This window comes from Daphnia pulicaria, chromosome 3, assembly GCF_021234035.1.
Source record: "Daphnia pulicaria isolate SC F1-1A chromosome 3, SC_F0-13Bv2, whole genome shotgun sequence".
In the NCBI taxonomy this organism is placed as follows: Eukaryota; Metazoa; Arthropoda; class Branchiopoda; order Diplostraca; family Daphniidae; genus Daphnia; species Daphnia pulicaria.
In genome coordinates this window covers 8,192,113-8,205,551 of record NC_060915.1, presented here as the reverse complement: position 1 = coordinate 8,205,551, position 13,439 = coordinate 8,192,113, and the positions used below count along the sequence as shown (strand labels likewise).

General features: G+C 42.8%; 1 protein-coding gene and 1 long non-coding RNA gene across 5 annotated transcripts in view; both read left to right on the top strand.

The window, feature by feature from the left end:
* Positions 1 to 10,000, top strand: part of LOC124329000 (rap1 GTPase-activating protein 1-like) — a 52,473-nt gene extending 42,473 nt beyond the window's left edge. For all 4 annotated transcript variants that reach the window (XM_046787884.1, XM_046787883.1, XM_046787887.1 and 1 more), the window contains 5 exons: positions 3,050 to 3,232; positions 6,046 to 6,284; positions 7,205 to 7,356; positions 7,475 to 8,604; positions 8,689 to 10,000. In XM_046787884.1, coding sequence (XP_046643840.1) covers positions 3,050 to 3,232; positions 6,046 to 6,284; positions 7,205 to 7,356; positions 7,475 to 8,604; positions 8,689 to 8,844 — 1,860 coding nt within the window. In that variant the 3' untranslated portion in view covers positions 8,845 to 10,000. The remainder of the gene's footprint in view (positions 1 to 3,049; positions 3,233 to 6,045; positions 6,285 to 7,204; positions 7,357 to 7,474; positions 8,605 to 8,688) is intronic.
* A 943-nt stretch (positions 10,001 to 10,943) lies between these two features.
* Positions 10,944 to 13,053, top strand: LOC124329281. The gene is made up of 6 exons (XR_006916728.1): positions 10,944 to 11,035; positions 11,304 to 11,455; positions 11,593 to 11,642; positions 11,709 to 11,869; positions 11,947 to 12,106; positions 12,863 to 13,053. It is a non-coding gene; the product is annotated as an uncharacterized LOC124329281 (long non-coding RNA).
* The last annotated feature ends 386 nt before the right edge of the window (positions 13,054 to 13,439 follow it).

The window sequence follows — 13,439 nt, the reverse complement described above, 5'->3', positions numbered from 1 at the left end:
TTTATTTCCTTGGAAAAAGTCGACGGTATATCAAACACGAGACGGATGGAAGCGAAAACCACAACATATTTCTTTTATTGAGGGGGGGTACCCACCCGAAAAGGAAGGAAACGGATGGGCCGTAAAAATGACTAGCGGAGTTGAATGGTCGGCCATATCCGCATTTACCAGAGGCGAAAAGCCTTCGCTCCTTTCCTGTCCACAAACATTTCCTCCCTTTTTACTATTATCAAGTGGTCCGTCTCTTATTTTAGTTCACTTTTTTTTTTTCTTTCTGCCCCTCCCACCACTCTTCCAACTTTTTTCACGGTCGATGACAGAGGCAACACGCCAAAAATGAAAATGAAAACCCGGCAAACCAAACTGAAATAAAAAGAATCCATTTCATCGCTGGATATGTACAGGACAGTCAAGTCATATTTGGTAAAGGTAGGAAATATAGGTAGGGACGGGAAATGACGTAGTGTGTGGATGGGCAGGCACGGAACGGGAGGGGAAAAAAAAAACAGATAGCAGAAGTCGCTACCGGTACATCCGGTCAAAGTCCCCCTTCTGTCTTATCATCTCTCCCTCGTTTCACTTGGTTCATTTTTACATTGAGAGCAACGGAAAGAAGTAAAACGACGAGGAAAGAAAAACGAGAACTCGTCCGCACCCTTTTTCCTAATGCCATTAAATGGAGGGGAGTTGAGAAAGAAAAAAGGCAACTCCCTTTTTTCTTTTTGTGTGTGTGTGTCTTTTTAAAAAGGGGATTATATCGACACTGAGAAAAACGAGGGAGTTTTCCATGTGAAATGAAAGAAGTTCCAGCTGTTTCCGCCATTTTTAAAAGAAAAACTCTCGTTTCCTCTTCCAAAAAAAACGGGCGGTCAGATCATTTAAAAAATGTTCATTTTTCGTGCCGTAGGGACGAAAAATGGGGTCGACTCAAATGACTCGGTCGTATTCTTTAAACAGAGAGAAAGAAAAAAAAAGAAGTTAGCTATTACACCCTCTTCGATACACGTCAAAAAGCGGTGTAACAGTTACGTCGTTCCAGATGTGTTCAGGGCCACCGGTTGATTTTACTCACTCGCGGTCCATGACGGCGACAACACTTGTTTCAAAACGCCTTGGCGAACACGTAACTAGACAAAAAAAAAACAAGAGAGTCGGGATCGTGAAAAGGGCTGACTCTATTTTTTCCTTTTTGGCATTTATAAACAAAAAATAATAATGATAAGTAGTTTCATGTCCTATATAATTTGTTTTTGTTTAGTTCCGTTCCAAATCTTTTGATTCGCAACACGAAATGCGGCTCACAAGCCTCACACTATTACACAAGATGAATTGAGTGACGACAGCTCCGTTACGCCAGTTCGTTCTTTTCACCGATTATAATGACTCATTCGATTACTATTTTGATACCGTAACGTTTCGAAATCAACAACACAAAAAAAAATGGAGGGGGGAATGGATAACAACACCTATCGGGTGGCAAGGAAGAAGAAGAAAGAAAAAAACAGTTTGGAAATTTTCGTTCCAGCTAATAGATCCCTTGATGGCCGATAAAATTCGTAGTGAAAAACACGGCCGATAAGTAACTCTTTTCTTTCTTTTTTTTCTTTCCGTAATTCTTTTTATCGGATCTTAATGGATGGTACACTGCACAGTACCCAGTCTCAAATTTTGTCTATATCGTCGTACCGTACCTGGCCACCAGGTGTTCTCCTTTTTACGATGTGGAACACGGCCGTGTGCGTAGGGAAAGTTGCTGGTCGCTTGGGGGGGAAAAAGACACACCACCAGGTATCCCATACGACAACTGGTAAAATAAAATACAAAACGAATAAAAAGCCCTTATCGAGGTTACACACAGCTAACAAACAGTACATATACTATCCAGTACATTCGCACCTGTCCCTGATTGGCCAATTCAACACTCCGGCTGCTAGGCAGGGGGGGTTTACTGTGAGATAGGAACTCTCCAAAAAGAAGAAGAGAGAAGGTGTTCGAACCCGCATGTGGCGATCAAGAGGAACTGGGTTTGATACACTCTTTTATCTATCTTGTCTCACACCCACTCTACCTTGTACGAGTAGGGGAATAGACAGGTGCGTTGCCGGTACAAAAACAGGAAAAACAATTTTTTTCCACCAACAACAACAATAATGGAAGAGGGGAAAAAAAAATTAAATAGATTCGAGTACAATACATCAGTGGACAATAGAGAACAAGACAGTTTCAAATGTATATGGCAATAACAATACGAGAGGCCCAAAATAAAAAAGAATAAAAAGAGAGAAATTGAGACTATTGGGAAAGGTGTATAGCGCACCACATTTCATCGAATTTCAATGTTTCGCGGTTGGGAAGTATATGGCAATCTTGCACGGATGATGATGGAGCGCTTCCGATTACCGGAATAAAAAAGGGAAGTGTAGGGCGATGACGAGTCTTTACACAACGTGAAGGCTTGTTTAGTGGTTTCCGGTTTTTTTCTTTTCTTATTATTTTAATACGAAAGGACCGCACAGACGACGTGAGATTTTTCCGTGATTATCGTCGACCGTCCGTGTTTGATACGATGGGAAATCCATCCGCTTCTAAGATGCCACCCGTGGGAAGAGATGGCCGACGACGTCCTTGACGCTCGGGGTTTTATTTTCCTTTTTTTTCCCCTATCTACGTATATACGTGTGTGTGTGAATGTTTGATAATGACGTGGAGAAGCGTCGTGGGAATGCCTCACTACCTCTCATGTCCGTCGTAAATCCCCCTCGCTGTCTTACCGAGGCCGCTTCCGCTCGAATAAGAGACAGAGAAATGGCCGTAAGTCGAGAATACCACCAAGCAAAGCAGCCAGTAGATCCTCCTCTTGTCTAATGAATTTCTGTGGGGACGACAGAGAAAGAGACCTACTCTATTTCAGCCGACCAATTAAGAATGTATAGTGACACAAGTCTCTGTAATTTCGTGAGCGTGTCGCTCACGGCTCTCTGAACTTTTTTTTCGTTTCAACTCGTCGTTAACGCGTAAATTATCGATTTTTCTTTTTTTCTTTTTCCAGGAGCACCAGAACTTTGTGGCTCAGGACGAAGCGCTGGGACCGGTCCTTTTGTCGGTCAAACATGAAATGTTGGCCGGACAGGATTACGTCCGGCTCATCCTTCGCTTACAAACCGGAACGCTACACGAGGTCGTTCCAGCCACTTGCCTCAGCGACCAAGCATCGCCTCACCGCATGGCCAAAGTAAGTCCGTCCATTTTCCCATTTTCATTTTCCCACCTGTTCCTTTTTTCTTTTCCCTCTTGTTTTTATGACTTGTCTCTCTCGTTCTCGTTATACGTGTCGTGTGTCTGTCCGGATAACTTTGTTTTGATTGGAAAAACTGCCAACTAGTTTTCCTCCTGATGGCGCTACAGATTTGCGCCTTTGTCAAAACGTTGGAAAAGGTGCGGAGGCGACATGTTTGCCTGTCGTATCTCGGTCGGTTGCCATGGAATCGGCATTTTCGGATGTCGTGCCAGATGGTTTCTCGCATACCGTGTAAGGTTCTAACTGGGTGTCGAATGTCGTCGAGTACTTCCCCCCCATCTTGTGTCGTAACCGTCCGCCACCTTCACGAATATTTTTTTTTTTTTTTTCGTTTCTTTCTTCGCCTATTCTTCACGACAAACTTTCAAAAAGAGTCAGGAACGAGAATAAACGGCCGGGATTCTGGCCTCTCGCCTGCGGACGTCATTTTTTTTTTCCTCCCCCCTTCTCGTTATATTCCGTCATTCCTTCCTCCTCTTTGGCCTTCTCGGTTGCCTTGTCATCGCAATGGCAGCAAACGAAAATAGCGCCGCAGTGAACCTTTGCATTTGGCAAGGCACCACACGGAACCCACGCCACCACCACCACCACCACCAGGTAGGACTGACGCTGTGCTGTAACAAACCAACGGTGACGTGTGGCGTGGCCATATCCAACCGAAAGGAACCCACAAGAAAAAAAACGAAAAAATGAAGAAACAAGAGAGAGAGAGAGGGAAAAAGATGATAAATAAGGAACTTTTGGGTTTGTGTCCTTGGAGTGGGAATCTTGTTTGTAATGCAATAATGTGCGCCAGGTTTCGACACCCATTTCTCCGTCGTTCTTGATGCATATCCTGCTGCTATAGTTCCTCCGCCTCATTCACCATTTTTCTTATATTCGCCCATTCGAAATGGTTTTTTATTTTCATTTTTTCGTGGTGACGCGCCTTCTGCCGTGACGACAACCGCCGCAGCAGGAAAAAAAAAAGTTGGTGGAGAAAAAAAATATGAAGGTAGAAGATGGATAGGATGTATATAGTATGCATTCGTTTTGGTTGGGTCATCAGCCCAGCCCATTTAACGCGCCACCAACCACCGGCGGGCTATTTACCGTTCATTTTGCTTCATCTTTTCTTTTCTTTATCTCCTCATTCTTTTCGTGTTGGGATCGTAACGAAGCAAGACGGACGTGTACGCAACGCACAAAAAAATAACCCCAAAGAAGATGAAGGGTTTGAATAAGGTTCCGAATGTCTGCACCATCTGGTGGAACCGACTGGTGTTTGACTCTTTGCGCTAGAGCTCTAATAATGTAAATGACTACCTTTTCTTCTCGGTTTTGTCTTTCCAACCACCACCGTCACCACCTCCCACTCATTTTCTTCTCTTGTGTGTGTGTGTGTCCTACTCAAAGAACAAAAGCTATTAACGTCATCAAAGGGGTTTTTGAACATCTATTTGTGTATGCGTGTGGTCAGAAAGATACAGGTAAACCACTAGCGCGAGTTGTTGGGAGATAATTTATTTATTTTCAATGGGTTCCGTAAGGAATCCTTTCGGGTGATGTTGATCTCTCACGACTTGCCGACAGAAATGTTCGACACACACACACACACACATTTAAAAAGACAAAAAACAACCAAAACAATAAAAAAAAGTCGAAAACATTCAAGAATGTGAAAAGAAGAATTCAAACGGGACGGGTGCTCGCGCGCAAGGGTTTCATGTCCAGTATAATATTTTCTTCTTTTCTTTTTTGGTTTTCTTTTGGTTGTTGTTTAGTTTTGCCGTTGGAGGAACGCGGAGAGATTAGAATACGAAAAGCGTCTATAAAAGAAACTTGCCGAGTTCTTTTTTTGGGTTTCGGTTAACGGGTGTTTATTTCTCCTCGATTAACAGAGGTAAATCCCCCTCGACTTCCTCTCGAGGAATAAGAGATGATTCGTTGCCGTCTGATGTTATTTGAATGATGGACGCCGAAAGCGGGTCAGAACTTCAGATAGAAAAAACCACGAGATCGTGAGGGTCTTAGCGTCGAAAATTCAACCCTGGAAGAAGAAGGCAGCCGACAAAGCGTGCAATGTTGAAACCGTTTCGAATAACATCAGGGAGGGCCAGTTTTCTTCCGAGCAAACCAATTAAAACGACGAAGCCGAGGAGTACGCGCGCGCGCGTACACAATTTAACGCTCCGAGACGAACAAACCTTTTAACCGGCGATACGACCGGGCGGGAAAGTAGAAAGTTTCAAAAGGGAGCTCTTCTCGTCTTCTTCTTCTTCTTTCGTTCAAGAGGGTGGCGTATCAAATACCCACACCAGTGCAAATAGGGGTTAATGCTGGCTTGATTGGTGTCAAGGAAGTTGGCTGCTGATGCACACACAAGCTCTCGTCTATCTTTATCCTTTTTTCCGAGTGCGCGACGAGCCAGAAGAAATCACAGAAAAAGAAAGTCACCTGAAAAGGTGATGGGCGCTCAAGTCGAGAGTCCGTGACTCGACGATTGCTGGGTTGTTTGGGACCCACCCTATTATTGTCGATACCAATATAGTACCGTGCGTTGTGTTGCAACTCGAGATAACTCCGCGCTTTCTTCTCCATCCACTACCTGGAACTTTGGTTTTCAAATGTTTTTCCATCGTCATTGAAATGAAAGCGCGTGTGGGATTTTTTCCAGATTCCAACGGCGATTGTATTATTATTATATCCGTCATTATTCGAGTCATTATTAATTTATAAATTCCTTTTTGCCCCGTTACTTCTTGCAGCTGCTGTGCGAGGAGTTGAATACCGAGAAATTCGTACCTGTTTCGTGGCCCAAGTCGTCGCCGCTGATCGCCGCCTACGACGAGCACGTCTTAGTCAACCACTTCAAATTCGGCTTGCTGCACCAGCGGTTCGGCCAGACGACCGAGGAGGACATTTTCGCCAACAACGGCACATCCCCCGCTCTCGACGAGTTCCTCGACGTCCTGGGCAAGAGGATCCACCTGCTCGATCACAAAGGGTAAATAAATGAATGCCATCGGTCACATCATCTCGCGTCACAATGGGGAGCAGCAGCTCGCCCATCACAGAAAATGAAAAACGATCCCCCGAGTCGCGCCTTGCGTTACAGAGGCAGCAACGCATTTGCTTTGGAAATGACGACCTAAAAAAGAAACAAATGAGATAGCACAGCGAGAGACACTATACAGAAAGAGAGAGAACCCCATCTCGGAGATGTGCAGGAGAGAAATATGATGAATGATGGCGGGTGGGTCCTGAATAACCAATATGTGCTAGTGCTAGAGCTTATTTACAACGCTTGGCCGGGTCGATTCTCTTTGCCAAATTTGCATCTTTCTTTCGGACCAAAAAGAAAGAAGAAGAAGAAGAAAAAATTATAATAAAACCTGTTCTATTCATATTTTTTTGTTGTGTTTTGTTTTGCCGTGTTTTCTCGTTTGGCGGGGTCCGTTTTTATCCTTTCTCGGCTGGAAGCCAGCGGCCAATTATGCACTGATGAGATGGCCGTAATTGATGACGCGAGTCGGACCGTGCTGTTGCTGCGGATTTCTTTTGAAGGATCGGCTTTCGAACGACACAAACAAATGATGAGATTTATGAAGCCCCTGCTCTTATAGTTACAACGGCCGGATAATTTATTTGCCCATTGGGAACACTAGTATATATACGTACATACGATTGCACCCAACTTTCTATTTGCAATTCAATAGGCCTACAGCAGTGGTGTTACAGCTACCATCATCATTCTGTTAGCCTTTTTGCTCATACCCTGTAGTTTGTAGACAAATCGGTGGGCATATTCATCCGCCTCCAACAAATTTAGAAAGAAATGTTCAAGTGGTTTTTTTTTTTCTGTTTTAATATTTTTGTTTTCGTCTGTGCTGACGGTGTTTTTGTTGTTGATTCTTTTATGATTAGGTACCGTGGGGGTCTGGACACGCAGTTTGGCCAGACGGGCGTCGACTCGCTGTACGAGACATTTCGCGACCGGGAGATCATGTTCCATGTGGCGCCTCTCCTTCCTTATACGGAGAACGATCCCCAGCAGCTGCAAAGGAAGCGGCATATTGGTAAGACAGATGGCAGACTGGAATTCAGCACAAGTCATTGATATGGATGCGAAAAAATGCTATTTTGATTTACTATAGTCACCCGTTTCCTGATTTTTTTCCTGATTTTTTCCCTTAGGAAACGACATAGTCGCCGTGGTGTTCCAAGAAGACAACACGCCCTTTGCACCGGACATGATCGCCTCGCACTTTCTGCACGCCTTCATTGTAGTGCAGCCCATCGACCCGTGCACACCCAATGTTCGTTACCGCATCACGGTCACGGCTCGCGACGGCGTCAACTTTTTCGGGCCGACGTTGCCCGACCCGCCCGTCATGCGCAAAGGCCCAGAGCTGCGCGAATTCCTCCTCACCAAGCTGCTGAACGCCGAAAACGCTTGCTACAAGGCCCAAAAGTTTGCCCGGCTCGAACTGAGGACTCGGACGGCCTTGCTGTCCAATCTGGTCGATGATCTTCACAAGAAAACCTGCGATTTCCTACACCTGTCGTCGCCACTGCTAAGCGGATCATCTCAGGCTGAAGCCCCCGCCAAAACGGAGGCCAGCCAGCACACGGCGCCCGTCGGCGGAGGCGCTCGTTTTATCGACACGGTTCGTAAGGCCCTGTCGTCGGCCAGGCGAACTCAGCAAGAACAAGGTGCTGTCGCACAGGCCTCTGGCGCGTCCAACAAGAAAGGTTCGATGAACTGGTCCAACGCTTCGTCAGACTCCACTCCGGCCAGCACGTTGCGTTTGAGCAGCAAAGGCAGCAACATGAGCGGCCCGTCCAAAGCGTTGATGGCTGCCGACAAATCGTCATCTCTGTCCTCACAGTTGGCCGTCCAACAGGTTGGCATGGCCTCGCCGTCTACTAGCCCATCGCTGGACACTCCGCCTTCGCGAATCGCTCGTATGACCGTCCCTGATAGCGACGACTCGTCATTGAACAGCATCGAGATGGAGAACATTCACCAAGCGGCAACGGGGTCGCGGATGACTGGAACCAATCCAATCCACCACCAACAACCTCCGCGTCCGCCCACCGAGGACTCGGACACGGGAATGGAGAGCCTGTCATCAGCTGAAACTCCGGCCACGGCCAAGAGATTGAGCGGCAAGTCGTGTTCCTGCTATGGTAACAACAGCGAGTCGGAGCCAGGTCATCACCAACCGGAAGAGGAGCAACAACATATCCGGCAAAATGAAACGCTTCAACAGGAGGTCAACAAGCTAAAGTTCGACAAGCTAGAACTACTCAGACAGAACGTGGTAAGTAGAGTTGTCCTGGTATTGACGCTGGGATTTTTCATTTAAGAAAAATGAAATCTAATTGAATTGTTGTGTTTTCAACAGAGTTGCCAGCGCGATATCAAGCGATTAAAGGAGCGTGAATTCCAGTTGCACTCGGAGCTGATCACGGCCAGCCAGGAGCTCCAGCGCTTACGCTTGATCCTTCGGGATCACCAGGCTACATCGTCCATGTCTGCTTACGAGGGTTCTCCTGTTTAAATAGGGGCACGAGGGTCCTCCATACAACGTATCATCATATCTCAACAAAATTTAAAAATATATATCTACTACGCATCATTGATTCAACGACAACTACACACCTTCCGATACGTGATGGATCACACATTTTTTCCCCATTCGTTATTTTCAGTTTTTCCTTTTTTTTCTTTCTTCCTTTTGTTTGCCCTCTCGTCCATCTCTGTCCCACTTGCCTCTCCCGTATAACCAAAACTGTTATCTCTCTTGAGCGTTCCTGGACGGGGGATCGTATGACGCGAAATTCTCGGATTGATTGTATCAGAGGAAGGAGTAACAATCCTATCTTATTCCTGTGTTTCATTCACTGTTGATTGTGGCTTATCGTATTCATTGTTATATATATATACATATATATATATTTACCTACCAAAGAGACCGTTGCTTCATATTTTTGAGTATGACGCACGTTCGGATCATCTAGAAAATGTTTGTTGGTTTTTGTTTGTGTCAGTCCCAGTGAAGAAGAAGAGCGACAGAAACTGGGAGATAGACGGCGAAGGAAAGAACCGCTGGGGAATGCAATGTTATAAAGAAAAAAAAACAATTGATGTATTTGGTCAACCTTTTTGCGTTTGTGCATGGCCACGGTGCACAGTTTCTTCTAAGTCAAATGCGATTTACTACGATGTTCAAATACTTCGTTTACATTGTGAATCCCATCTCTGTGTCTTACACTAAATAGAAAACAACCGCTGAAGTCATTCCCGAGAGAACGTGTTTGATTCACAAGAATCTTTGAAAATTCCTTCGTTTTTTTTTTGTTTCTACCGCTCGTTCTCACGAAAATTAGCAATTATCACTGGTTCTCCCCCCTCCCCCCAATGTAAACACACAAACACGTACAAAACACGACAAACTCACACAGTTTTTCCCTAAGCGGACAATCAGCTTCCCTCCTTGTATTGATCAGTTATTTTTCATTGCGCCTCATTTTTATTTTGTTTGTTTTTGGTAAAGAGTTCTCAGTTGATTTAATCCTGTTTATATTTCATGCCCCCCTATTCCCCACCTCCTCGCTACGCTACGCGTTATTGGAAACTGCTGTTTGATAGACACCTTGTATGTACAACATGAATGTTGATATAATACACCCGCCACAAATTGTACCCGAAAAGAAGCCATGGAAAAGAATCCATTCTCTTTTGGCTGTCGTTTTATTTTCAAACGGGAATATCTGTGCATTCAATCGTTAACTCAATAAGTCATCAAAGCTTCAAAGCTTTATTTAATAGTTGACTTGCTAAGAGCATTTTCCGCTGCAAAGAGAAAGAGTGTATAATCCTTACGAACTACAAAGGATTCTAATGAGACCTTGACAAGACAGGTATTCATTCGTGAATCGTGATTTAACGGATCAAAGAGTTCCCTATTACGGGACTTTAATGTTCTCTACTTTTCGTGACTTACGGAATATAAAAAAATCAACAAAATAGTTTTACAATCACCTTTCCCGTTGCCGCGGTTGACAAAAGTAAAATACATCCTGTGTAGAAGTAGAACTGTCGCCTCCTTGTGATTTTTATGAATTTTATCCATAAAACTGACATGTATTCAGTGCATCTTATCAAATCGAAGTGTTATAACTTAACCTGGAAAATGCGAATATGCCACCTTTTTTTTAAATAACTGAGTTTTTTTTCTTTTTAAATCCAGTAATATTTTTTGATTAGGCACTTATCCATTAAAAAATTCCCGATTTTTTCCCCATGGTTGAACCTTCTTTATGACAAAATATGAATATAATAATTTTAATAATAATAATATACTCAGGAATCCTTCGGTTTCGGGAATTTAAAAAAGAAAGACAGAAGAAGAAAGAAAAGCAATACTTATTTTACCCTTATCCTTCACCTTCACGTGACCTATTTTTTTTTCTTCAAATTTTGACTTGCTAATCGACTATTAGCCACCAGCCACCTAGCGTATAATCGAGACCAAAAAAACAGAGGGTGAGACAAACAATTTTGCGTTTACAAAAAGATTTGAGACTTACCGCTAGATGACAGCGCGAACAATAACAAGTCAACGCTCAACAAATACCTGACATGTGCGTACGAAAATGTTTAGACTTAAAGAGGAAAAGTTGACGTCTATTTTCAATATAAATAACGCTTAAACTAAACGCTAACTAAATATCATCTGTTAGTGGCAGGTAGTAGATGCTTCTTTGAATTCTCTGAGTTATGTTTTATGTATCTATTTCGTCCATATAGTTCGAACCCATGAATTTTATCAACTTCCACTAAGAGAAAGCGAAAGGCAACCTTTGTTGCATCTCTCTGCTGAATTTAGTGCTTCAGCCATGTTTGTTTATATCATTTTCAACTTCGATGTTTTCCTTTGAGTTGAAGTTTGAAATTGCTTCTATATGGGTTAATGTAGTCAGCCTATTCATGTCTTCCGGTATTTTTTATTAATAGAAACAAGACAAGAGAGATGAAGTGGATCTGAGAAAAATAACATTGCCAAGACATTCCAAAGGAACAAGCCTTCAATACCCTGCAATATGCTGGATTGTCCAGTTTGATAACTACTTCAGAATTTAACTAGCAGCACTTCATCATTAAATGAGGTATGTAAGTTATAGCTCACAGGGGGTGTGATATTGAAATCGTACTCCATGTCAATTATCAGAGATGTTAATTATGGGTGTATTTATCCTTCAGATAAATTTCTAATCAACAAGTTCCTTACTTTATTTATCCACAGGTTCAGATACCAAGCATCAGTTTTATTGCCAAAATTTGGGATGAAAGCAGGTAATCACAATAACCTGATTATTTTACTACCAACATCAAGCTGATTTAATGTATTTTATTTTACAGATTCTTTCTTGACACTTATGTAATTGGCACTTCCGAAGCAGTTGAGTTAATCTAGTAGTAATCATTGTTGCATTCCCAACTATTGCATTCCCAACAAAGAGCATGCAGTAAACTTCCAAAAAGTTTAAACAGAGGTTAAACTGTGCTGCTACACAAGTCATGTAAATGAAAACAGTTGTTATTGCTATTTTCAGTGATGAAGAAACTGGCAACAACAAAGATTCTATTTTTTTACCAGCATCATTCGACTACGCAATCGACTTGTACTACCCCTGCTCTCTACATAGCACGGAATTTTCATCTTCAAATTGTTTGGCTGTTTGCGATGTGTGATGGCGTTTCCTTGAGGACGATGAGATGGTGATTTTGGTGACGAGAGTATTACTTTACGTGAGTAGGTATCGAGTATATTTTATCTTTGTTTTTATTGTTATTTTTTTTTTTAAGATTATTTGAGTGTCAATGAGATAGAGCAGGGACGTTTTTGTTTTAAGCATTCCTTTTGACATTATATGACCATGTAGCATGGCCTTAAGATCGGTTTTCAGCTGTCAGAAGCAGCATGCAAAGCTTCAGTTTCTTTTATTTTGCACATTCCTAAAAATATTTTTCGGAGTTAATGTAAGAAAATTTAGGTGATTTTTTAAGTTCTAACAACAAAGCTCACTTGTTAGATTTTGTATAAATTGCTTTTTGTCTACTTCCGGTTTCTGAATCAGGTAATATTTAGAAGAGGATTCATTTGACACCCAAAATAACCAATTATTCGTGATCCTCGTCAAATTTGGGGTCGTTTGCCTGTGTCAGTGAAAAATATCGGAAAATCGGTCAGATTTTGGTTTTCGTTTAAATCCCTTCAAATCGACCGCAAATTTCATGATGACCACGAATATCTGGTTTGATCTGAAGACAGCTCAACAGTTGAAGAGCTATCGCTTACTTCCGGTATACTTCCGGAAAATTTACATTAGCGAGTGAGCTTCGTTCTCTGTATAGTTCTCAAGGTTTCGAGCTAGGTTCAAGCAATTTAATGTGTGTTGTTCAAGTTTTGTGTGTATTTAAAGGACTCTTCTGCCTTGACGCCTATCTTATATTTAAGGACGATTTCGAGTATTATTGTGAACTACTAATAACTGTTTTAATTATTCTTGTAGGTCATGATGGGCTTTATCGAATCCATTCTGATTCGGGACCGAAATTCTTTGAAACGAGAATTGGGATTGTGATTTGCTACAGCCAGTTAGCATAAGGTAGGCTACATCATTTAATAATTACAAGTGCATATCTGGGCTCCCTTCTTTTCTGTGGCTCCGTTTCCCTAACTAACCACTAACCAACGCCCGCCGGTGGTCACTCACCCGCTGTGAAACCAGGAGGAGGGGAGGGCTCTGGTCGAACGGGGACTTGGAAGGCGCATGATCCGACGAAAACTTTTAGAGGGTCATGAGTCTAACCCGGAAGCCTAGTATGACTAATCGCTCCCCAGTAAAACTTGCCTCGCACTCTTCTCTCTTCTTCCATTTCCAGGTAATCTCCCTGGATCTACGCCGACACTGGATGTGCGAGTTTTAGCAAGCAATCCGCCACCCAATGTGACAAAAAGTGATAAGTTTGTTTTCTCGCAAATTTCGTCAGACGGTTACAACATTTCTATTTCAACAATCTCATGTAGAAATTTGCATCTAATCTACTGGTGCAAATTGCGATTCTTTAAGCTTGATTAATTTAGGT